Source organism: Scaptodrosophila lebanonensis, unplaced genomic scaffold, assembly GCF_003285725.1.
Source record: "Scaptodrosophila lebanonensis strain 11010-0011.00,11010-0021.00 unplaced genomic scaffold, SlebRS2 tig00000053-arrow-pilon, whole genome shotgun sequence".
Taxonomy (NCBI): domain Eukaryota; kingdom Metazoa; phylum Arthropoda; class Insecta; order Diptera; family Drosophilidae; genus Scaptodrosophila; species Scaptodrosophila lebanonensis.
Genome location: NW_022060548.1, coordinates 4,735,347 through 4,763,150, shown reverse-complemented (window position 1 = coordinate 4,763,150; position 27,804 = coordinate 4,735,347). Strand labels below are relative to the sequence as shown.

Below are 27,804 nucleotides of genomic sequence, written 5' to 3'. Positions count from 1 at the left end.
TAGTAGGACTTGTTCGGCTTCTTTCAAAGTTGCATCGCACTAGACACTGCCATTACCATTTCCACTCTCAATGTCCGCCCCTTTCTTGCTGCATATCCTGTCGGCGCTTTATTTTGGCTTAGTCGCCAGTTTGTTGCTATTCAAGTTTAATTAACCTAAAAGTGCTCTTGCATTATTTAATTTTGTCATGCTTGTTGTAATGGTTTTTGGTATTTTTGTTACTTTTGCAATGCACAGACACTAATTTAGTTGAAAGCAAAATTACATTTGTAGTGAGAATGTCGCTCGTGTTAAAATATTTGTCTTCATTCCATTGCTGACTTCCCTTCTTCGCAGTTGTTTTAGTAGTGAGTGTTACTATTTTTCTTGGGGATAGCTGATGTTAGAAATGACAGATGCGGAAGGTAAAAATTTGTATTAATAAACAAACAGGTTAAATAATTAGCGTTTAAATATACAAATTCATTAACATTTTTTGATCAGAGTCAACTTTAAAAGGAACAAATTTTTTAACTAGATAGACCTTATTGCACTTCCTTCATGACAATTCCTGTGATTTTCAGTTCTGGAATCGTGAAATTTCTCTTGATAAGCTAGAAAGCTTAACTAATTTTTTTACTATTTGGAAATATGAAGGAGCGCACGAATATACTGAAGAATTTCAGGGAGCTAGTGTTGAGATATCTTACGGCTGCAGATTCGTTTGCCGAAGGAGAATCCGATTGCTATATTTCTGCAGCCACCAGTTCCTATTCAGTAGCTCGACAGACTTTGAACACAGATGCTGATGCTCTCGTCCTCAAAGATGACAATGGTGACGACGATCTAGGTATAGATGATAAAATACATAATGCACCCAGTACATATGATCTACATGCTTTCGCTGATGGTGAAGATGCAGATGAAGCGAAATATTCATGCTCAATTTCTTCATTAGGTTGCTTTGAATATCAACATTATATTTTCCTCCTTTTCATTGTACTTCTGCTATAATGAATAACTATTTTTTAGTAAATTGAAACCATTGGGAAATATTTTAAGCTCCAAAAATGTCAAAAATAATGATAATAGCACTACACCTAACGCAACCAATTCTTATTTTTTATATGTATTTATTTAATTATAACTCTGGCAGCTGTCAAAAACGCGGATTGGAGCACAATGAAATGAGCACAGTGCTGCTATTTTCTGACATCAAATACCAACAATTGGATGCATTGCAATAATATCTTATTTGCTTCACACACTCTTGCATGGGTATTGTGATGCTTCCAAATTACATTTGCCTTAAAAGGAAATGAAATAAGCTGCACTACCATTGGCATAAAGTCGAAAGGCAGCCATATTGCAGTTTGGCATTGCCGATGATAATGATGGAGATGCACAGAAGCTTTTCAGTTGTATGCTATTTTCATGCTACTTTGCTGCTCAATCATAAAAAGAAGAATTTGATTTGCATACGGCACTCGGAGTGTGCGCTGCAATGAAATCAATCCTCATATGGGCACTTGAAGGACGATTGAAAAGCAAGGAGAAGAGTTCATAAAACTACGCACACAATCTTTAACTTTGCTTCCTCGAAGGACGCATCACAATGTGACAAGAAGGCAATGCACATAGCAATTTGTCAGAAACATAAATGGAGAATCAGTTTTTGTGAGCTCTCTTGAATAAATCGATTGCAAGAGATATTTCGCAATAATATTTTAAATACTATGAATTTATAACCAAGCGCATAATTAGCAATTAATAAAATCAATTCACACCTTCACTGTGCGTGAAGGCAAAAAAAAAATGCCAACAACAGCAAACAATTTTTTGTAAGCACGAAAATATAATTACAGAATCCGAATTGGATTGGTTGCAATATCAATAACGTTTTTTTTTTTTTTTTTGGCGAAAAACCAAAAATAAATGTTGCATGCCCTAGAAGTTATTTGAAAAATTCCACATAAAAGAGACATTTGATAAAAAGATTATTTAACAGAAAAAAATCAAACTTGTTGAAAAACTAGGTTATGGACAAAAATGTGTTATAACAAGAGAGAACGCTACAGTCGAGCAAGCCCGACAGTGTAATACCCTGTACCCAGGTAAACTTCCGTCACTGAGTTATATGCGCCCATAGCAGCAGCAAAAAGAGGAAGAAGAAGAGCGAACTTGTTGCTGCAGTTTAGGGGGGTTGTACTGGCGAGAATTTGTTTCGCTAATAACTTTTCTTAGAATTGACCGAATTGAATATACAACAGTAGACAATTATGTATAAATTATGTGTGCAAAGTTTGGTTTAGGTAGCATTTGAAATGTGGACGCTATTGACGAAATTCTGTAGCGGGGGAAGGGGGGGGGAATTAAAAAAAAAAAAATAAACTCGTCCTTACTCGGACCTAGGAGAATCTGGATGCCAACTTTGGTTATTCTAGCTTTTATAGTTTGAGAGATCCTCGCGTTCATCCAGACGGACGGACAGACGGACGGACAGACGGACAGACGGACGGACATGTCTAGATCGATTTCTCTCGTCATGCTGATCAAGAATATATATACTTTATGGGGTCGGAGATGCTTCCTTCTGTATGTTACATACTTTGCACAAACCTAATATACCCTGTTTACCCTACGGGTACAGGGTATAAAAATGTTGGGACTTTAAAGTGGCTCTTACCATTTGTGAATTTGAAGGCAACATATTTTGCATCCCCATTTCACCCTCAGTTGTGTAATGTTATATATATAGTATGTATTGAAAATGCATTTGTGTGTGGGCATGGTAATAGATAACTAGACCTAAACTAAATCGGAAACACCATCATGAAACAGAATTCCTAAGCAATGCACACTACGATTTATATATTCCGAGTCAACGAATTAGTCCACCTTCACAAAGTCAATGAAGGAAAATTATTTGTGTTTGGCTGTTTGCATCAAGAAAAAAAATGATTCTTGCTAAGTTTAAAATCCTAGTTAATAACAAAAAAGCTTGTAATATTAATCTGGTTTTGAATAAAATACACGTACATATCGGTACTAAGATATCCCAACACATTTCAGCACCGTCAAAAAAATCTAAACACATCCACTGAATGACAACTACTTTATGACATTTATAATGAAATCTTGTCGGAGCTACGCACAATGTGATCAAAATTCGACCTCCAAGCAATGCTGTCTAGTGTGGCCTAAATGAAAGTGTTGCCTACTAAAGAGCTGTACCCTCGTTCATATGATTTAATTTTTTACTCGGAAACACAAAACCAATGGCACAAAAAATATTAATAAATATCTTACGAAGCGTAATAAAGATTCATAAAAGACTTCAAATGCACGATGGTTGCAGCAGCAGTCGCATTAGCAATAAGCGCAAATGGCCATAAAGATAAACGCACACGCAGACACACACACACACACAGATACTCACATATATACACACCTAGAAACATATGATGCACCACTGGATGCAATCTAGAAACGATTCTAAACAAAAGAAATCCGCTTTCATAATTTCCCCATGGAATGCATTTTCTTTTTATTGCCACTAAGCGACCGACGTTGAAATAACAATGCAAACATACTCTGTTAAGCACACACACACACACACACACACACACACTATTACACACTGATGGCATGTGCCGCCAGTCGACGCGGCTCAATTACAATTGCAATTGTTTGGCTGAATGCGTTCTGTTTTCGCGCCGCCCGCCGCCTGCCGCCCACCACTCGCAATCGGAACCATCACCGTACGAAGGATTGGTTTTTATGAGACCCCACCACCCCCCACCCAGAATGATGTTCGTGCGGTTTTCCCAACCACTTTTCCATTTTCACCCATTGCCTTTGCCGCTTTTTTAAGTAAGTAAAATTGCATTCTTGTGCCACTTTTCCTTACGCTCAACTTTAATCAATGTGCGAGGCTTGTGCAGTTATGGGTTAAGTGCGCGCTTGCCTCTGTCTGTGTACGCATAAAGTGTTTATTGTTCAGTTTCTGCTTATTAACAAAGTCGCAATTGGTGCGGGAGATGTGGCATTTCAATATCAGCAACTTATTGTAGTATAAGAAGAATTAAAAATCAAGTTATCTAATTCTTGAAAATAATACATTCAGGGAGCTATACCAGTTTTCTCAGCTTCTAAAAAAAACCGAGTTCTTGATAAGTAGTTCATAAGGCAGCTATAATATTTATTTTATTTATTTATTTATTTATTTATGTATGTCAACAAATATTGACTGTCGACATATGTCGAATTATATTAAAAATATAAAAAGCATCTTATAAGAGAAATCTAATCAAATTACAAGAATATCTAATTTAGTTGTAATATTTTTATACATTCGCTAATACCTAGTTCAGCTTTAATACACATTTCTTGCAAAAACCAACAACATCTATAAAGATCAAAATAAAGTTTTAAAATCAAATAAAAATCACATTTTAAACAGTTCATGGCCACAGTTTTTAGTGGTTTTCGTGCTCAGGGGAAGAATTCGCCTACAGAAACATAATTTCGTTTACTTTATTAAATAGTACCTGCAGCGTATTATAAAACTGTATTCCATTTATGAATAAAATTCAATAAAATTGCATTTCACTATGTTATTGATCATATTTTTATTTCATATTTCAAATTTATTCAAAAAAAAAAAAAAAAGAAAACTTTGCATTTAAAGCTTGGGGCGTAAAATCTATTTAAATTAGTTAAACCATTTTGAAATGCATACTCACACACAGTCACTCGCTCACACACACATATGCATACTATACGTTCATGAATGGCCGTCGGGAAGGTCTTGTCATGTGCTCGGCGCTTAATATTTATTAATGGCGAAAAATGATGGGTAAAAAGGAAGAGAAAAGAAGCCAAGCAAACCAAATTGAATGCATCAACGAACCAGTTAATAATAAATTGCTGCTTCAATGAGCACAACAACACGTAAAGGGGCAGCAGCAACAACAAAAGATAAATCACAACAACAAAAATAGATAAATACATATACATATACTCGTATATATCGATGGGAAAACTATGCAGGGACTTGGCTCGTGGTTTTGTTTCTTTTTCCTTTTCAATGCGCAAACATCAAACGCTTCATAAACGCGCAGCCAAACAAAAAACTTATGACTCCCATGGGAGACACTTGAATGACTACAACAGCAACAACAACAACAACCCAAGAAAAACAACAACTGGAAGCAAAACAAAAACAAAACGTAGCTGCGGCTCAACCGAACACTAAACAGTTTGTTGAAGCGCAAAGAAAACGCAGATGGAAAATAAACGAGCGGCAGCCAGCAAGTCAATGCACACACACACACAAGCACATGCACACAGCCAGCGATGGAAAAAAAGGAAAACTATTTCTTTGCGCAGCGTTGTGGAAAATTAAAAACGCCTGGCGCCTAAATGAGCGGCTTAGTTTAAGCGAAGAAGTCGCCCGCCCAGCTCAACCATCCTGGAGTTTCCTTTGCCCAATAAGTTCCCTCTTATTAATAACGAAGATGTCTGGAAAGAGTTATTAAACTAAATATAGTTATATACTTTTAAGAGTAGTGCTGCTCCAGCAGGTTCCCATTTTATCAAATTTGAACCTAAATTAATGCTTAAATCATAGGCACATTATTTTACAAAGATTTTGTGAAAAAAAAAGTGTCTTAGAAGTTCTACTTTGCTGAGTCCCTCTCAAGTGGGATAGAAAATCAAAATTTTAAATTTCTTTGAACTAGTTCAACTATAAGCAACAACAGCTTATTAATCCTGTAAGTGAGTATTAAGTCATCGTCAAGCGCATATTGAATTTTCTCTCTCTAATGAGTTGCGCTAATGAAGAAATTGTGCCACATTTTCTTAACAATTTTCCCCGTTCCGTTATGTGACGAGTTTTTGCATTACACACACACACACACACACACACACACACACTTACCCATACACATAGATATATTTCGCTTTATTGATTTATTAGAGGCTTGTTGGCTTAGTCTCTCGTCTGGCAGGCAGATAAGCGCATATTGCAGATTGCAATGCGTTGTTAGTTTGCTGTGTTTTTGCATTTGCATAAATTGCTGAAAAGCAACATTGATTGACAATGTGGCGTATGTGTGATATATTTTTAGATATGCTACTGCGGCTGTATGCGCATGTGTGGGTGTGTGTTTGATTTGTATTTAGCTTTTGCGCATTGAAATGTAAATGTATGCAGCTGTATTTTAAATGGCATTTGAAAATTAGATGCGTAATTGTTTCGCTTTAATGCAAATATTTTAATGTGTTAGTAGATCAAAAAAAAAAATTGTAATACATTTTCAATTGGATATTTTATGTACAAATTGGGGAAATTCGAATATCCTGGGAGAGCTTCAGCCATCACACAATTTAATAGTTTAGAAAATCAACAACAATTTACACCTAGCTACATTGCGAATACTTTTAAATAGGGATTGAGGAGTCGAGAGTGTACGACAAACTATTATGGATTATGCCAGATATGTAATAAAATGTAAAATATGATTTTGCTTAAAATTTAATTCAATAGTTCATCTCACGTCATTAAAAAAAACTTGTATCTTTTTGTTACTATTTATTTTTATCTAATAAATATCTAAGTAAAGGTTTCTAAAAGTACACTTCTATGCCGTTGAGTGTTAGTTCTGTAATGTATAACTATTTCTCCTTAGATTTCCAATATTCTCACATAATTTCCAATAATTTTATACCCATCTCAGCACTGTTGAGTCTCTTTAATCTGTCCTTTGATTGTGCAGACTTGGTAGGTTAAAGCATTTAATATATCAACATTCATGATGTTAGATATATTCCGACATTTGATTTACAGACTATGGAATATTAAAATGAAGGCCACGTATGTATACACACACCCTACCCAACAAATGGCAAACAAATGATTTGTATGCCAAGCCCCTAACCAATTCGAATTGCAATTGTTTACCATTTACCATTACACATAATTGCTGCTTGATAAGCATTGTTGTGCAAATTTATTGAATAGCTTCCAAATCCAAATGGGTGAATACACTCTAGCATTGAATAGATTATGGAAGCATGTATGTATATATACAAGCTCTATAGCTATTGGCAACTATACAAATGGATACCAAATGGATAATGTAGAATGCAGACGTCAGTTTCATTTCTCTAGCTGGCCAGCAAACTTCGTTTGCACTTGATTGCGCATAATTCAATAAATGGCATCCCAAAACTTTTGACCAAGGTCCCGAAAGAGCGCAAACAAAGCCGCGATAGCAACTTCTCTGACAGTACCCAGACGTGTAGACCCAACACTGGTCAGGCTCTTCTGCACTTTGACGTTTGTCCAGCCTAATCTCCACCGCCTTTCCCGCTCTCTTCCATCTTGAACAGACACACATTGTTTTCTTTTGGCTAGACGCGAGTCAACTTTGTTGACATGTTTTGTCAGACGTTTAGACTGTCTGGTAGCCGAGCAGAGTAAACCTGTCGTGATTAAAACTGCCAACTGGCAGTATTTAAGCAACTCTTGAAATGTTGTTGGAAAAAAATGTATCGCCCACATGTAAGGCAAAGGCAACAGTTCGTTGGCCAATTTGGAATACTCGTAGACATGTGTACCCTTTCACTTAATCATAGCACAAAATTGAAGAGTATATGAATATTCTGATATATTTTAATGTCAGAAAAATTTACATAGAACATTTTTTGGTCTAATTTATAATTTAAGACCGAAAACCTAAATTACAATATTTTGTATTCCTACAACTTTCTTATCACATGTTTTAACGAGTTTGAATTCAGTTTTCTTTGAAGAGTTTTAATATTAAAAATTTATAAGTACAATCCAAAGTGTTAACTATTACTCCAAGTTGTATATAGAACTAGTTTAAGAATATGTTTTTCAAAAAATCTCGATTACATTACGTAGAGAAACTTCGCTCAATAAATTCAGTTTTCTTATCTTATCTGACTAATAATTACGGATAATATAATTTTCAATATTGAAAAAAAATAGAAATGCGTAAAGCTCTCAGAAACAACGTACGCTACTTCAAATCTTATTAAAAAATTTGAGTGACAATTTAAGGCATATTCAACAAAATATGATACTTCATTTACATTGAACAAATCAAGAAATATTGTTTATGCTGTTTATTTTGTAAAAATGTTTGACAATAAATAAAATAAAATTGATTATATTCGAAAAAGTATTATTATTTATTTATTAATTATGGATGTTTAAAGAAATGACAACTGTGTAAGGTTTAGCTTTTCTAATGGACACTACTCAAAAGTGTACTAAGGGCCTTTACTATTTGCCAAAAACAGAAACAAAACGCATAGGATTTTTAGATTGCGCAGGTTTTTCCAATAACAGCTCTTCCTCTCTCGCTCCCTTTGTGTAAGACTAATAGTCAACTCATCGTCGATTCCGATTCCACGAACTTTCTGCGTTTTGGGCACATACAATTAAAGTACTTAAGCGAAAGCCTCGTTCGTGAATATGTGTGTGTCTGTGTGTGTTGACGGACTTCCCGTACTTCCCCCGTTACTACCCCAAGTGCATTCAGCGACCCTTGTTTGCGGTGCTGTTTGGTACACATGTGTCTCTGTGTCTGCCTGCCTGTCACTTTTTTATTCCTACTTCTTCATCCTATTTTCTTTCTTTTTCTTGTTGTCGTCTGTGTAAGTGTGGGTGTATGTGTTTGTGCATGAGTTGTGTCTGTGTTTATTTTCACATTTTGCGCGCTGTCTTGGCCGTGTGTGTTTGCGCCATGCCAAAATTGTCTAGCTTTGATTTATGCCACACATACATGCATCGCATACAGCTGAGGGACATGTCTGACTGTCTGACGTTTCGCCAATTCTTGAGTAATCTTTTCCTTTTTTGCTCCAAAAAATTAGATCTGCTGCTGTGCCTTATGCGAGGCAGAAGGCAAGCAGTGGAGAAAAAAATTGAAAGATGCAAAACAGAATTAAACTCGTGTTTGTTGTCGACTGGGAATTAAAAACGTGTTTTTTTCGTTACCCCCACTCATAAGTTAATCTGGCCATGTGTGTGTGGGTGTACGTAGGTTGTAGATTCTTTTCATGCAAATTGAGTTTCAATGAGCAGCAGTTTGATAGTCAAATAATCGTTGTTAAGCTACTACGTAAGCCGATTTGTAAGCATGTACGATATTGCCGGGCTGGTTACGATTTTTCAAAAATGTTGCCTACTTTTATGCGAGTGTCACGAAGAAGCAATGTTTCTGCCTTCCTTATAATCCAACACGACTGCTTCCAATACATAAGATAGACTTTGTAAATTTTCTACTTCCACTTTTGATTTCCCTCTCTGGAAGTTCGACTATCGACTATCAATTCTACTTGAGGCTGACTTAAGCAGTTTTGCGAGCACACAACATCGCCAAAATGTCTGACATAATTATAATAATATACATATAATAATATAACTACACTATATATCATATTCGAGACGATAATTTGTATATTTTAATGATTTTACGATGCATTACAACAGCAACATGTAAAGTTTTATTTTCACTTTACAGCACATTTTAAACTTTACAGCGAAAAATTGAATTACAAATGCAAAAGCCAAAGTACTAACAACTTCTTCCGCAAATTTAATGCGACCATATGATGCTTTAGATACAATTTCGAAACTACAAATTGCCGTCGTTTATGACACAACACGCATACGCCATGTGCGCTTTAAATAATTAAAAGGCGCTGCACATTAAGGAGCATCATAAAACGCATTAACAAAATGTGCAGAAGCGCCATTATGCGAACGTATGTGCGTGTGTGCGCGCATGGCAACAAATCATGGCAATAACAACAACAATAACAACACCAATTTAAAGTTTGGCTCAAACAATTTGCGCGCTATCAAGTTTATGATCCAAGCCAAATGAAAAACATCAAAAAAAAAAACACAAAAAAACCAGCTGTGAAGAAAACAAAACAAAATTCAAGCCCAACACGAAATGTAGTGAAGCGAATACGAGAACAACAACTTAATTATTGCCATGTGCTCGACAACAACAACAACAGCAACAGCAAGCACAATGGCTGCTGGCAACAACAATTAAATTACAACAACAATGGCAAACGAACACGTGTTAACTGCACCAAATGTGCAATAACTCCGAACATAACTAGGCAAGAGCACATATACTTGCACTTGTATATGTATGTGTATGTGTATTGTTGCTGTACTACAATGCGATTCATATTTATAAGATATCGGCATTTATTCATTTTCCTAATGAGCTATACAAGTCAACAAGCTTAAAGAAATTCACGTGAAAAACTGGGTAAAAAAATATGAAAAATGCATACAATCGATGAATAGATATTTCATAAAACCATTACTTACTTCGACTAAGAGGAAGGAATTTTAATTGGGCCAGCAGAAGTAAAAAGCATTGCGAGTCTCCATGATTTTATTTAATTTAGTTTGTTGAATAACAATAAATGATATTGTAAAAAAAAAGAAAAAGAAAAAAGAAAAATTCATAATAAAAAAGAGAATGCTCCATTTAAAAAATAGATTACTTCAAATTAGTTAATTTATTTGTATTAAACGCTTATGGACTGCCACCTGCTGGAAAAAATATGTTGCTTATATGGCCCTTGGGGTCCTGAGTGCGTTTCTTGCAGAGTGAGTGATTAGACGGGTTGGTTTCAATAAGCATTTAGTTTGTGTCAATATTTACGTTGAGTTTTGGCTTCAGTTAGTACTGTTGGAATGTTAGGTAGTACAGCAGTTCGTAGGGTTTGGGAATGGACCCTTTAAATTATATCTGCATTGCTGACACATGTATATTCCCATTTCTTTAACCAGTAATAATACAAATAAAAAATGTGCTTAAAAAGGATGCAATTCAATTCTGAAATTGCCATAAAAACATATCCATTACGAAAATCAATTATTTCATATACCATGAAGAAACCCTTTATCCGGTCAAACAATAATTAATTAACTTTAAACCTAAAAAAAATTATTTGCACTACTTCTATAAATAAATGTTCTGAGCTAAAAACTATAGCTTGATTTGTTTACTTTTTTAACACTAATAAACAATTAAATAAACAATTAAAAAAAATTAAACTTAAGAAAAAGCTAACTAAATATATGAAAGTTTAGTCTAATTTCTAAAAAACCTCAAAACGTTGTTTTATAAATATGAAACGCTGTGTAGTAACATTATCTGGCTCCCTGATTTCAGTGCTTCACGACTTCATTACCAACAAAGGGGGCAACTTCGTGCCAGAGTGCAAATAAGAGGGGGCAAGCGTTCTCTGCAATTAGCGTGCGCCACAATCTCGACAGTAGACTAAAAAGCATGCAACAGACAGCCAGATAGAAAAATAGTCGAACAGCAAGACAGACAAAAAGACAGACAGACACAGAAACACGTTTCATGTTCTAGAAAATGAATTGGCAAGCTGCTTTAGAATGCAGGAGCGAGTGTGCGGATGTAAGAGTATGTGTGTTTTGTATACAAGTATGTGTGTACTTATATCCGCCTGTCTGTGTGCATTCAATAAGATGGCGTAGCTATTGATTTGTTCATTTGAGCAAGTGAACTATTTAATTATTAAGAAAAATAAACAATAACAACAAACATGCTTTTAATATTTATATAAATTAGTTGGTAGTTAGTTGGTTAGTCAGGGATAATAAAAGATATATACAAGGGCAGCGTTTACCAAAGGGGGTGGCCAAAAAATTAAAATTTTGATGAAATAATTTATGTATATTATCAATTAAAAAACTTCAACAAATCCAGCTAAGTTCCATTTTAAGTCGGAATAATGCGTCATAATAATGAACGTGGGGTCGTGGAAAAATTTTGTGTTCATTTGTAATTGATGATCTTAGTTTACTTAAAAAATATTAATGTTTATAATGTATTTCTAGGCCATGTCAATTATTTAAACGCCGAGCAAACTTCCGACAAAAGTGAAAATCTTAATTTAATTGAAAACAAAGTAAAGAAATTAGTCACATTTTTCTGAAAACGGGCCTAATCTGAGCTAAAATTGATAGTCAGCCTTTTCTTACGGAAGAGCAATTTTCTGTTACTAAAATTATTGCCAAGACAGTTCTAGAATGTGCAGCCTCCGAATAGCAGCTTGTAACTCAATGAGTATAGCATTGGCTACTGAGATGATCAGGCATTGATGCACCATTGGAAGAAACTTAACATAACTTAAATTAACTTTAGTCCAAACACAAAATATATTTGCTAAAAAATAAAAAAAATTTAAGAAGAATTGCAACAGTTTTTGTGTGGCGGCAGCTTTTTCAATTTTTTTAAACACATTCCACTTAATGGTGCTTCCCCTTTTTGTTTCTGGATTAGTTCACATCCACGCCCATGTGAAGACTGGCATGAAGCCACAGTTGGTTGTGGCTGTTGCACGTACCAGTGCAGCAGTAGATGCAGCATCTTCTTCTCCTCCAACTCACATACGAGTCCACACATGGCATTAACTTTTTCGTTATATTAATTGCCAACATTTGAACTTTTATTCAATTTACGAGCGACGGCAGCTGAGGCAGCAAGCAGCAATTGCCACAGCAGCTGCAATCAGCGCACATGCAACATGGCAACATGGCGTGGCATCTGCTGCAAAAACAGAGCCTGTGTGCATGTGTGTGTGTGCGCGCGCGCATATTTCTAAGGAGGCAAGCAGCAATGCCTTTAAATTTTCTGGCTCTTTGTCTATGGCTTGACTGCAGCCCTCATTCCGCCCAGCAACGACTTCAAGTCAAGTCAAGTAGCTTCTCAAATATGTACACACATAAAACAAAGCCGCGCAACTGAGCAGCTGAGCAACTGAGAAACTGAGCAGCCGACATGGCGTATTAGCAATGTATGCCACACTAAGGTCGTTGGTGTGCTATAAATACGTGTCATGTCTGTCCAAATGTACGACTGTTGCTGTGCATGTGTGAGTGCAATTTATGTAGCACCACACATGCGGGTTATTTCAGGCGTATTATTTTAATTTTGCAACGCGAAGGTTAATTGCCATTAAACTTAAAATGTTTTATGTGGGTTGGCAACACTTAGCAGTACGCCTATCTAATACCCTTCACCCCCCACCGCCTCGACCAGCAACATTCGGAGTGCTCTGAACGCCTGTACAAGCAAAGTCACTTACTCATAACTAGTTTTTATTATGAGTCTGGGAATTGCCAAGATTTTATGCGCATTTTGGGTGCCATAAAACAAACTGCGAGCATGTAAATGAGTTGGGGATGAAGGAATCAAACATTTATTTAAGCTGTTTATGTTTTTCTTAAGATGCATATGTTAATCCTTCTTGAGCATTTCTTACATGCACACACACACAAACTCTCTCTCTCTCTGTCTCTGTTCAGGGCATAGTTACTAGAGTGAAATGCGTTCATTGCAAAACCTTATTCATGAACTCATTTTAGAAAATTATAATTCAATTAAATGCAACCTCGATTGTGTGCTAGAGCCTTTATAAAATATTGAAATATAATTGTAAAATGTTATTTTTAAATTCACGTAACCCGAAGGCACAACATTTGTTAAAGAAATATGTAAATTGTAAATATGTAAATCCTAAATTTTTTTAAAAGCATTATAAGAATAAGATTAATAACTTAAGCTATCTATAGTCTTCCATCAAATTCAAATATCGTACAGAAATTCTTTATAGGACGCTTTCTCATTTCTCGTTCTGCAAGCGAATTTTCAGAAGTATTTCTACCATATTCTGCTAGCCGTGTCCTTTTGTGGCTGCACCCCTCATATGCAAAGTATTCGCAACAATTTCTCATTCTTTTTTATGTTTTCTTTCTGCTTTTATTTGCAGAAAATAAAAATAATCAAATAAAATTGCGAAATTATGCATAAAGAGGGCAAAAATTATTAGCAGCAATGCAAAAGTGCAACCAAACTGTAGCCGCCAACGCCAGGACCAAGAAATGCGGCCAAACTACATTGTGTGCCTTTATGTCCTGCACGCCTCCCATCATAATTCTTTTGTGGAGTTTCCACCAACTGCATGCGTAATTAAAATGCTGCACAAAAGTGTGCACAAAAAAATATGTGTACATATATATAAGTAAGGGGAGCAAGGACAGTAATATACAAAAATTATGGCTTGGCATTCTGCATGCCAAATGCGGAATATTCGCTAATAAAAATATCCAAGCAAAAAACTGTATATACGAGTATGATTCCATATCGAGTGCGTCCATTCTTGAATTCTATGAGAAAAGGGGCACGTAAATGCAACGACAAGGCCAAGGACAAAAAAGGAAAAAACTAACTCAATTAATAACTTTTTACTTTAAAAGGACAATTTCAATGATTAAATCCCTTAAATCCATTTGGTACTCTCTATGTGTTCAAAATACTTGCCAAGCATTATTTGGATTATATTTTATCTAATTTAGTAAGCAGCCTTTAATTGTTTCTATTTAAGTATGGTTTGGTTGAACATACCAAATTTTCTATGAAAATTTATTTAAACAGCAAACCGTATGATCATAAGCAATTGAATTTAGTTTAAAGCTTCTATTAAAATTTGAATAAAAATGTAGACCACCAACAAAATTTGCATTTATGTTTTTAGATTCGGTAACAGAAATAAGCAATAGGTCACAAATAAACGAAGTGTTCAAGGAAGCAATTTTCGCACATTTTTTAATATCGCACTTTTCTAAAATAATATCTCTGGGAAAACCCAAAGATAAGTGCGTAAAACACGAACAGGATGTTAAAAAGGAGGTCTATCTTAACGAAAGCAGAATGCAAGGAACTTGAGGGCGGCAAGAACTACCTGCTTCCAAACAAAAGAACACGCTATACTTATTAAATACAACTACTAGCAGACCGGTCTCTAGAATATCCAAATAATCCTCTTTATAATTTTTGCTAAGCTCGCTTTAACAAGCTAACTGGGATTACGAGAAATTTTGGGCTATTAGAGTAGAAAGAACAGTTGTCTCCAGTACTGTACTGGGCAGTTAATTAGCATTAAAGAAGGCTTTTATATAATTATTATACCATCTTCTTTCTTTTCATCTACTATTTAGTATGACGGTATATATAAAAGCATTGAAAATAACATAAAGTTCGCTTAAACCTCTTAAACCAATATTTGTATGCGCGAAACATTTTTAAAATGTTTTTCTAGTTGTATTTTTTTCGGGCAATAACATTTCAACACCAAACAAAATTTGTTGATTGCAGTATCAATTTACATTTCTTTTGTGTATGTTTGATATTGTCAGCTATTTGTGGTCGTGCTATAAACCAAAAATAAATAAATAGTATATATATAAAAAATGCAAAAAACAAAACCGCAGTCAGGCGTATAACAAAATAAACGGCGATCCAAACGGGCGAGTTTGACAATAAATTTGCAATTAACTTGGAACTAATTTAATTTCATATGTGAATGGGCAAATATTAAAAGAGAATGAAAATTATTTGTCTGCACCGACGCTTTATATACTTCACTAAGCACTCCAGAAAAAGGTTTGGTTCTTGCATTCCGAAATAGAAATATAAGAAGTATATGTAAGTGTATATATTTATTTACAGCATTCCTTGTTACCGGATTTCAAATCCTAGTTCAACATGAATGCTTGATTAAATTTAACCCGAGCTGTAAATTTCTTTGTCTTTTAAATACAAGCATGCCAATCCTTAAACAGTACACTTTTTGACCTCACTTGAGTTATTTAAGTTTCTGAAACCGAAAAAGCCACAGGATACCAAAATCAGGCGAACATGGTGGCCCAGAGATGACTTTTGTTCAGTCACAATCAGACAGAAATGTGAATTGGTGTTCCCAAAACATCAACCAAATTGTCTCACTCAAATTTGAGCAGATTATATATTATGCAGTAGACAAACAAGATTTAACGCATCTTATATCTATATTTTTTCATGCCTCCTAGATGCATGGATCCTTTTTATATTTGAGGGTATAAGTACTTATGCAGCTTTGCGCAAAAATACATTTCAAATAACTAATCAACGTGTGTTCTTTTGTTTGTTGTAGTTGCTATTTAAATGCAACAATGCGAATGAATTCTGTTTCATTTTGTAAATAATTCAATAAAGCATCTCTGCATGTGTGCCCGAAATATCAAGCTCCTAACTAAGCATCGTTGTTGGCATTCACACGCATTGCGACTTTTCCAATTGACACGTTAATTAATTTAATTACAAATTTTGTGGGGCAAGTGTCATTTTTATAGCATCCATTACATGCTTATATTAGAAAATTTGTTGAGGTGGAAAGCCATGGTCGATTAAATTAAATTCATTTGCATTGTTGAGCCTTAATGTACCAATTAAACATATATTAATAAACAAATACGATTATATGTTCGAATTCAACAACATTATTGATAATGAAGCCCAAGCGATGAACGAAATTCAAGTATATAATCATGTATAACAATATTTAGAGACTGCGATATAACAATGAATTGCTTAAAAAGTATGAATTGTCTTTAAAATTAAATGTCATTTAATAATCAAACTGTGCCGAATTTGTGTCTTAAAATTCGCGTGCTTCTTTTTGAATATCATATAGAAGTTTTTGTATTTTGTATAATTAAAGGAACTCTTTAAATGCAAATTAAATGCCAACAAGTGGTCTGTAATATATTTATTTGTAATATTAATTCATACATATATATATATGTATGTATATGTGTTTTCCAGTTTGCTGCACACGCGCTTTCGCAATTCAAATGTAAAAAGCTCTCTCAGAGAGCCGGAGTAAAAAAGTGTGGTACTTACAGCTGGTTGATCCACGTCCAACAGATCTTTCGTGAGAGGCGGCTGCCAGCTGCAAACAAAAGCAACATTACGCGAGAGAGGCCGCGATGGCAACGCAAATTGCTGTAATTTTTATCTTTCAATTTGTTGATGGGTTTTTGCTTTTCTGCTACATTTTACATATTTTGCTTCTGCGCATATTATCTAAATTTTTTTTTCGCTCGCACTATATTAAAAATAAACTAAAAACAGAAAAAAAACAAGTAAAAAAGCTAAAGTCGGGTGTCCCGACTTTGAAATACTCTGTACATATGTTTATAATTATAAAAAATAAAAAAAATTAAGAAAATAAAAAAAAAATTTGATCGATTTTACCTCTCTCGGTATTCGAACTCACGTAAAGGGTGTATAATTGCACATTTACATAGCAATTGCGTCTCTGTGAGTGTATGTATGCCTATGCGCATCTATTCGTGTCTGTGTAAGCATTTTCGCAGTCAACCAAACAGCAACATCAACAACAGCCGCGGGCAGCGCTTGAGCAGCGCTGCAGCAGCGCTGCATCAGCAAAAATATTTATGGCTATAACTTCTTGTTAAATCGGTCTATCATAATGAAATTTGGCATACGGACACATAATAACTAACTGGGGGTATTTCCAAAATTTTAGTTCGAAATTCCAAGAATTACGGGAGTTACGATTTGCGGGGTAGAGGGGGGAGGGAGGGGAATTCCAAAATATACATTTTCTTCGTATTCACATAAGGCATCTGGGACTAAAATTTGGTGTTCCTAGGTCTTATAGTCTCCGAGATATAGGCGATTATACGAATGGAAAATCGGGAAAACCCCCATAGGGGGGAAGTGGGGGGGAAAATCAAAAAAATAAAACAAACTCGTATAGAATACACACATAACGCATCTTCGTGCAAAATTTGGTGTCTCTATCTCTTATAGTCTCTGAGATCCAGGTGTTCATACGGACGGACAGACGGACAGACGGACAGACGGACAGACGGACAGACAGACAGACAGGGCTAGATCGACTCGTCTCGTCATGCTGATCAAGAATATATATACTTTGTGGGGTCTGCCACGCCTCCTTCTGCCTGTTACATTTTTCAGCTCCCGCAAACCTAATATACTCTTGTACATTTCATGTACAGAGTATAAAAAGAAAAATAATTTCACTTACAAAAAAAATAATGTAACATATCGATGTAACAAAGAAGAAAATTTTACAGTAAATTAATGCGAATAAGCCAGTTTTGAGGTTAGGGGTGGCAAAGACAAATTTTGCCGCTCACCTCCGCTTTCCTCCACTTTCTTCACAAAGATCGACCTTCACCGTCCGACGAGAACCAACTAGCCGTTATAGTCGCCAGAGGTCAGGGACCTCACTGATAGGTAAAATGCAAATCAGCTGGCTTTCCGATCAATAAAAGACCGACACGCGGCGACTGACGAATTCAAAGCACGGCGGTGAACTGCCGCCCAAGGCAGCAATAGGATTTCGCCAGTGTGGAGCTTTTCGGGGGACTTCGCTTAGCCGGCACTTGTGGTGCCAATTCGAAGTATAAGAGAACACCCTAGTAAAGCAAAATATAAATATATAAGCTGATAAAACCTTACCCTAGCTGGAACAGATATGTAGGTTATTTGTATTTAAGTGGTCCTCTGTAGCACGATAAGAGCTAAGTAGAAAACTAAATTCGACACCAGTTTATTTCCCAGTTTGGGTGAGCATTGAGAAGCGATTTCGAACCTTTGAGTAATCGTTTGTAAATCATTTTTTCCAGTATTTGTCTCTTTGTTTATTTAATATTTCTTACTAGTTTTATACTATAATCTTTATTTTGCATATTTTTTCGTTAAACTTTTTTAGTTTGATTAGAAGCAATTGATTTATGAAAATATTATAAAACGATTAGATCGAAAGAGCTGTGCCAATTTTTATTGAAACATGATTATGGATAGTTCATATCAGAGATTCATTTATAAACAAAAAGCTATCATACTAAGAGTGATTGGAAATATAAAAAAGCTATATGTAGTTTTTAATTAGCTTTCTCTGCGTGCGGATAGGACAAGTCCAAATACTGATTCGTCTTCATGATCACATCCATGTCTACAAAATAAGGCTATTTTATACCATTGTATACATTTGGCGTTTAGCGCTTCTAGCCTAAAAGGTTCAAGTTTTGGGTAGATCTTGAATTGTTTTGGCACAAGCCAAGCTCGCTGGCTACCGCACTTCTAATATTATTGCCAGACCAAAATGTGAAAACATTCACTACAGTCGTGCCCTTTGCAACTTTGTTGCGCCTCCACCAACACAAAGAAAACCCCAAAACAGCTTGCAATAAACTATAGAGTAGTAGTGGGAGAATGAGAGGAAAAAGAAAGGCTCAACTAAACACAAACATGCAACGTGTGTTTGCTGAGGCACCTAAACAAACATTGAACACTTTTAGGCATGCGCTTTTTCGAGTGTATGCGTACAAGTAGGTGTGCATGTTTATTCTTGTCTGTTGACACATGCAAAGCGTGCAATAATGCGAAGCTGGCACAAGCCACAAACTAGAGGTGAACATGCAAAAGTATTTTCATTTACTGAATTTAAATTTTCCACTGACTTAAGCAGAAAAGGGAGGATTGCTAAACAATCCACTCGTACGGGAGCTTTGAAAGGGATGCCCAGGTAAAAATAACAAACAGTCTTTGTAAACATTGTATAACATTGTAACAAGGGGGCTGGCAACAAGTTTTTTATTGCTTACCAAATGAGAGCGTGCTTCCCCCAAACTTGCCACAAACTAAACAAGCTTTGATTTCGCTTTGCTATTTTAACACCTGCGTGACAGGAGCATGGGGCGTTTTTGCAGATTCAAAAGAATCCAAAATCGTTTGGTTTAAAAACCTTATCAGGCATAAGAATAGAAAAAATCATGCCCAGCTTCCTAAAGTTGAAAAGTTGCACATTAATTTGGTGAAGTTTCGGTCACTTCGAAAGCTACTCCAATCTGCTATTGATTGGGTTTCAAATGCAAATTCTGTGTATACTTTTTCTAATGCATTTAACACTTTTTCTTCAAAAGTTTGCCAAAAATATCACACTGTGCTATTGTGGAATGTTAAGCAATAAAAATTCACTTTTTTGCAGCTTTGTCGTGGGCCAGACGCAAATTTTCCCATGAATTGTGACTGCTTATCAAAAACGCAAACCGCACATTTCTATTTCTTTGCGCTACGTGATTTGCACAATTTTCCAATTTCCCAAGCGCAACTTCAAAACTACAAAGTTCGCTAGCCACGCTGACTGTCATTTCGATTTCGCCGCTATTTTATTTGCCCGTGCAAGTCAGTTTCCGCATACACTCAGAAAAAATGTCAACATTCCTTTCAAATAAAAAAAAAAAATTCCGAGTGAATTTTCTACGGTAAATTAACTTTTATATCAAATCGTCACCCACTACTTGTATTTAAAATATTGTTTGAACAGAATGCGGTTAGTAAAAGGAGTTTCAAATTTAGAATAAATAACAGAATGCATGTCCTCCATAATTACTTCTGGCGTAATTATATTATATTAATTAATTCTATTAATTATTATATTAATTATATCCTATACTTTTTAGAATGTAAAACTTTTGGCAGATCATTCTACCAAGAAGTGGACTGCCTGAAAAATCTTACCACTAAGGTTTAAGCGCTATTTATTGATTCTGCAAGGTGTTGCCGCAAACGCCACGTTGGAAATGGGAATATCGAGACTAAATTCGTTGAATTTGAAAGACAATATCTGTTAGATTTGGAAAGCTGACCAAAATATTGTCAGTGCCTCAACGTCCGTATATGTGTCTGGGCGTGTGTGAGTGTCGCTGATTTCACGTTCGTGGCTTTCGATGTGTTTGCTAGAGTTTTTATTTATATGTGCTTTTTACTTCCATTGTATTTTATTTATTTGGCCGTTGCTCGTTGTGGTTGCATTTCCCTTACGCGATATGCACTTCCCGTCTGCCGGCTCTGATACCTCAACTTTTGTATTTCCGCCAGCTTTCCTTAGCATTTCTTAAGCATTTTCTCGCTGGCTGGCTGGCTGACTGGCTGACTGGTTGCCTGGCATTGTGATTTCTATTTTGGAGCTGCCAAGGCGCCGCTGCCAGCCAATAAATATTTCTCTGGCTCACGCGAAATTCGTTGCATGCTTCAAGGCGGTTTTGGTTCTGCTTCTGGTTATGTGTGTGTGTGTGTGTTTATGTGTGTCATGTTTCGCCATTGTCTGCCACACCATTTAATGTGTTTACCAGATAATCGAAATCATTGCATTTTCTTGTTCTTTTAACTGTTGTTGGTTTTATTTTGTATGTACAAGTATTTGTTGCACATCTGTTCTGGGCATTAAAACATTGCACTCACAGGCACATGTTTTGCTAGAAGAAGAATTTGTTATACATTATCTGATTATTCGTTTCTCTCATAAAATGATAAGGACAATATATATGTATGTAGCTATCGTAATCCAACAGGACTATTATTTCCAACAGATTTAACCATTGAAAATTTCAACGCTTATAAATAAAGCTTTACTTTACAATTTGATATTATATTTCTTATTTCCATTTTTATACTCTGTACATGAAATGTACAAGAGTATATTAGGTTTGCGGGAGCTGAAAAATGTAACAGGCAGAAGGAGGCGTGGCAGACCCCACAAAGTATATATATTCTTGATCAGCATGACGAGACGAGTCGATCTAGCCCTGTCTGTCTGTCTGTCTGTCTGTCTGTCTGTCTGTCTGTCTGTCTGTCTGTCTGTCCGTCTGTCCGTCCGTATGAACACCTAGATCTCAGAGACTATAAGAGATAGAGACACCAAATTTTGCACGAAGATGCCTTATGTGTGTATTCTATACGAGTTTGTTTTATTTTTTTGATTTTCCCCCCACTTCCCCCCTATGGGGGTTTTCCCGATTTTCCATTCGTATAATCGCCTATATCTCGGAGACTATAAGACCTAGGAACACCAAATTTTAGTCCCAGATGCCTTATGTGAATACGCAGAAAATGTATATTTTGGAATTCCCCTCCCTCCCCCCTCTACCCCACAAATCGTAACTCCCGTAATTCTTGGAATTTCGAACTAAAATTTTGGAAATACCTCCAGTTGGTTATTATGTGTCCGTATGCTAAATTTCATTATGATAGACCGATTTAACAAGAAGTTATAGCCATAAATATATTTGCTGATGCAGCGCTGCTGCAGCGCTGCTCAAGCGCTGCCCGCGGCTGTTGTTGCTGTTTGGTGGACTGCGAAAATGCTTACACAGACACGAATAGATGCGCATAGGCATACATACACTCACACAGACGCAATTGCTATGTAAATGTGCAATTATACACCCTTTACGTGAGTTCGAATACCGAGAGAGGTAAAATCGATCAAATTTTTTTTTTTATTTTCTTAATTTTTTTATTTTCTATAATTATTGTAAACATATGTACAGAGTATTTCAAAGTCGGGACACCCGACTTTAGCTTTTTTACTTGTTTCCATTTTTATTTTATATAGGCCTTGAATTCCGCAATGGCGAAAAAATTTCTGGGTCTTTTCATCTCTATTTTATTTCATTTTTAATTTGTACTCTTCAGTAAGAGCGTATAAGAATATGGAGCATATTTCATAATTCATCCTATTAATGGTGCAAATTCGCCGGAAATTGCAACAACATTGTTAATGGTCCTGTACTATTTTATAGATAAAAGATTTTCACGGGTACATACACTTTCTAAATCGACGCTATGTATTAAAATGTTTCAGCAGAAACATTTTTTTTTTCTATACAACATCAAAGAACATCTATGTTGGATAAATATATTATGTTTGTACATATATACAATATATATAACACTAGCGTCTCCGGCTTGCGTTGCTACCCCACTTTTTATGGCGTCGATTAGGTCCTTGATTGAGTACCCACTGTCGTCCACTTTTCGTCGTCTGTAGAAAGGATGTCCATCGCTGTTGGTGTTTCTTGGATCAGCCGCAACTCCCATTCCCCGTTTCTGAGGCTCTAGACGTAGACACCCTTTCGCAAAGATCTTGCAAACGTTATTTTAATTTCAGCTGAATTTTTTTAATTCGATTTTACAATTTACGAATGAAACACTCTCAAACAGAGTACAAAGCGACTGTCAAGCACATTAAAATAAATAAAAAAAATATTAAGAAAAATATCAAACTGAAATATCTGCTTAAGTCCGAACCCTTTAAAAAACCACATGGGTGAAATTATTTAAGCAATTACAATACATACGTTGATCATTTGTACATCAAACTTTTGTATGAAAATCTCTTAAAGAAAGGGAATTTAAAATACAAAGCACAGTAAATTATGATGATTACTAATGTCGTTAAACGCATTAATTTAAACGTATATTTCCAAGGTATATCTACGGTTATAATCCTATTATGTATGCTCTCGTTGCCTACAAAAGCCGGAGAACGTGGAACAACCGTCAGTCGGTCTAAAATGGCAAACCACCTTTCTTTTCTTCACGTCCGCTTAATAATTCTATTGAGTTTCCTGGCAGGTTCTCACGCCGACCGGTTCACCAGTGACTTATTGCGGAGAGCTGTGCAGTTCTCTAGGAAAGATAACGTCATTGTATCTCCATTTTCTGTTCGAGAAGCCTTAGCTCAGGTCTATGTGGGAGTGAAGGGCAGCGCCGCTGATGAACTTCATAGTGAGCTACACTTGACTGGACATTCAAAGCGCGAATCAGTCGAAGAATTTCGCAGATTTCACCAAATATTGTCACCAGGTGGTGGAGCCACTTTGAAAATAGCGAATCGTATATTTGTGGCACACAGGTTTCCCGTGTTGCTAAAATACAACGAACTTGTGAGGAAAATATTTCGAACAGATGCCGAAAATATTAATTTTTTGAACAGCCAACTGGCCGCATCACGAATCAATAAATGGGTAGCAACACGAACCGAATACCTTATCGAGGAAATTGTTCAACCTGACAGTTTGGACGGTGACTTAAGATTATTGGTAATTAACGCCATTTATTTTCATGGAAAATGGGAAATACCGTTCCATCCTAAAAATACAGACAAAAGCGATTTCTTCATACCGGGTGAAGGTCCTGTTAAAGTCGATATGATGCATGGCCTAATAAATGTGCTCTATGGACGAACAGATGTTTTAGATGCTCATGCTGTGGAGCTTCCCTATATGAACTCCAATATTTCCATGCTGGTAATATTACCCAATAACCCCAATGGTCTACCAAAATTGGAGAGAAATCTGTATAAAGTTAACTTATTAACGCTTACATCTGAGTTTGAAAAGGAGAAAATACTTTTGGATTTGCCCAAATTTAAGATTGAATTTAAGCTAAATCTGAATCAACCTTTAAAAGGTATGGGAATCCAAGAAATATTTAGAGATCCTGATTTTAGTGACTTGACAAGTCCTGGAGAATGTTTTTTTGTATCTGAAGTGCTACAAAAAGCGGTAATTGAAGTGAATGAAGAGGGATCTACAGCAGCAGCAGCAACTAGTAGGAATAACATATATTTGTCTTTGAAAAATATCTAAAATTAAATCTATTGCAGTGGCCGGAATCTCTACGAAAAAGCGAAAGCCCACATTTAAGGTGGACCATCCATTCCTTTTCGCAATAAAAGATCAGCAAAGAGTTTACTTTGTAGGTCGAGTCAGGAGATTGGATTAGTATGGAATATTTCGCTGAAGGCTCAACCTAGAGCCAATTCATATTCTCTAGTAATTGTGAATATGCGAACTTTATAAAAATTTAATAATACAACCTTAATAAAATAGGCTGAAAATAATGGAGCAAGTGAAGCAAATAAGATCCAAATAAGTTTCTTGAAGAAGAAAACACATTTACGTTTAGAATTATAAAGTATTTTAGTTGTAGTGACAATTTTTTTATGCATTCTTCGCACTCTTTATTAGCCAGTTCGATATAACTAGGTCTATTGTCCTAGACAATATCCTTAAGGTAACCAGATGTACTTAAGGTTTTGGCTGAAAGGGGGGAAGTGGAACTAAAAGCAACATAATTAAATTAGCAAAGTGTTCTGCAAAGTATTTTTTTTTATTATTTTTAGATCGCCATGGAGAACTTATTTTGCATTTTAATACGGTTAAAGCGAAGCTAATATTTCATAACTAATAAACATACGAGTATACTATATTATATCATATTATTTTCTTTTCTATTCTATTGTATCACTATATTATCTTTTATTCTTTTCCATTTAATTTTATTCCAAATGAAAGTATTTCTTACCTATTAGTTGGAGGGTATAAGAAGATGGCACCTACTTCTTATTATATCATAAACAATGATGCAATATTGTCGGAAATTTCAACAACATTCTTAATGGGCAATACAGTTTAACGTGAAATTGTTTCTTTGGAACAAATTTATTTTTTAATACAACGTCGAAGAATATCCCCAAGGTGTATCTAAATACAGTTATAATCCTATTATGTATGCTGTCGTTGCCTATAAAAGCCGGAGTACGTGGAAAAACGTTCAGTCGGTTTAAAATGGCAAGCCATCGTTCTTTTCTTCACGTCCGCTTAATAATTCTACTAAGTTTCTTGGCAGGATTTCACGCCGACCGGTTCGCCAGTAGATTTCTGCAGAAAGCTTTGGAGTTCTCTAGGAAAGATAACGTCATTGTATCTCCATTTTCTGTTCGAGAAGCCTTAGCTCAGGTCTATGTGGGAGTGAAAGGCAGCGCCGCTGATGAACTTCATAGTGAGCTACACTTGACTGGACATTCAAAGCGCGAATCAGTCGAAGAATTTCGCAGATTTCGCCAAATATTGTCACCTGGTGGTGGAGCCACTTTGAAAATAGCGAATCGTATATTTGTGGCACACAGGTTTCCCGTGTTGCTAAAATACAAGGAACTTGTGAGGAAAATATTTCGAGCAGATGCCGAAAATATTAATTTTCTGAACAGCCAACTGGCCGCATCACGAATCAATAAATGGGTAGCAACACGAACCGAATACCTTATCGAGGAAATTGTTCAACCTGACGATTTGGGCGGTGACTTAAGATTAATGGTAATTAACGCCATTTATTTTCATGGTAAATGGGAAATACCGTTCCATCCTAAAAATACAGATAAAAGCGATTTTTTCATACCGGGAGAAGGTCCTGTTAAAGTCGATATGATGCATGGCCTAATAAATGTGCTCTATGGACGAACAGATGTTTTAGATGCTCATGCTGTGGAGCTTCCCTATATGAACTCCAATATTTCCATGCTGGTAATATTACCCAATAACCCCAATGGTCTACCAAAATTGGAGAGAAGTCTGCATAAAGTTAACTTATTAACGCTTACATCTGGATTTTTAAAAAAGAAAACTTATTTGAGTTTGCCCAAATTTAAGATTGAATTTAAGCTATATCTGAATCGACCTTTAAAAAGTATGGGAATCAAAGAAATATTTGGAGATCCCGATTTTAGTGACTTGACAAGTCCTGGAGAACGTTTGTTTGTATCTGAAGTGCTACAAAAAGCGGTAATTGAAGTGAATGAAGAAGGATCTACAGCAGCAGCAGTAACTGGTAGGAATTGTAATTATATATCTTCGAAAAATATTTATGTTTAATTCTATTTTAGCGAGTGTGACAAAATCGGGACCACCAATGTTCAATGTGAATCGTCCATTCCTTTTCGCAATAAAAGATCAGCAAAGAGTTTACTTTGTAGGTCGAGTCAGGAGATTGGATTAGTATGGAATATTTCGCTGAAGGCTCAACCTAGAGCCAATTCATATTCTCTAGTAATTGTGAATATGCGAACTTTATAAATATTTAATAATACAACCTGAATAAAATAGGCTGAAAATAATGCAGCTAATTCCACGACCAGTGAAGCAAATAAGATCCAAAAAAAGTTTGTCGAAGAAGAAACTACATTTACGTATAACTAGTTTTCGGTGTGGTGACACTTTATTTATGGACTCTCCCCGCTCTTTATTATTCAGTTGGATACGACCTGGTCCGGGACGTCTTGTGCTAGACAATCCCCTTGAGGTAACAGGAGGTATTTTTGCTTTGACTCAGAAGTGAAGTGGAACTCATGGCAATAGAAATAAACTAACAAACAACATGTTTATTATTTTTAAATTACCGTGCGGAACTAATGTTACATTTCAATACGGTTAAAGCGAACTAATATTCTATATTGTATATAATATTCTATATTCTTTCCTAGATTAGATTAATCCTAGTTCAGTATTCTTGGCAGGTAAAGAAAAGTGCTATCAGTTTAAGTCTCGAACGGAAATTGTTGTCTGCAGGAATTATCCACCATTCACGTTTCCTAATGCCTCGCAATGATCGGACGTTTTTCTGGGTCTCTTGGGCGGAAACACAGTTTATACAAGCTGGCTAATTTTATTAACCAAACTTGAAAGTCGGACCAGTATGTGAACGTTTTTATTTTCAAGTTGCACATTCATTTCAGTTCATGTGATTCAACTTTTATCATATGGCAAATATTTTGCCTCAAGTTTATTTTTTGTTTTCGTTGCCAACAGCGAAAGTTGGCAAAGCAAATGAATTGGCTATGGGGGTAAAAATGAAAACTATTGGGCATTGTTTTACTTTTGTTTAAATGTTTGCTTGTTGCATTTTCATTCCTTGTGTTGTTTGCATATCGAGTGCTGCTGTGGAGTGGAGTGGGTTGCAGTGTTGGCGGAGGGAAGAGAGGATACTAGCACGACGGCGAAAACTGCTCGCCGCTTGTTTTTCAACAATTTCGTAATGAGAAAAGTTTTCGCCATGGCCAAAAATGTATTGCGTTGTCTGGTAGCTGTTGTTTGTTGTTGTTGTTGTTGTTGCTGTTGATGTTGCTTTTTCGCCTCTGCTGTATAATGTGCCTTCATTTATTTGCCTCACAATTTTATCCTAACTCTTAGGCCCAGAGTTTGCGCTAATTAATGACAAAAAT

At 35.8% G+C, this 27,804-nt stretch overlaps 2 protein-coding genes across 2 annotated transcripts; both read left to right on the top strand.

The window, feature by feature from the left end:
* The first annotated feature begins 630 nt into the window (after positions 1-630).
* Positions 631-24,671, top strand: LOC115623829 (serine protease inhibitor 42Dd-like). Its single transcript, XM_030518374.1, has 3 exons — positions 631-829; positions 23,283-24,356; positions 24,412-24,671. Exons 1-3 carry the CDS (start codon positions 631-633, stop codon positions 24,528-24,530), a joined length of 1,392 nt encoding a protein of 463 aa, XP_030374234.1. The 3' UTR covers positions 24,531-24,671.
* Positions 24,672-25,375: 704 nt separating this feature from the next.
* On the top strand, positions 25,376-26,733 carry LOC115623828 (serine protease inhibitor 42Dd-like). The gene is made up of 2 exons (XM_030518371.1): positions 25,376-26,414; positions 26,470-26,733. Exons 1-2 carry the CDS (start codon positions 25,376-25,378, stop codon positions 26,580-26,582), a joined length of 1,152 nt encoding a protein of 383 aa, XP_030374231.1. The 3' UTR covers positions 26,583-26,733.
* Positions 26,734-27,804: the final 1,071 nt, after the last annotated feature.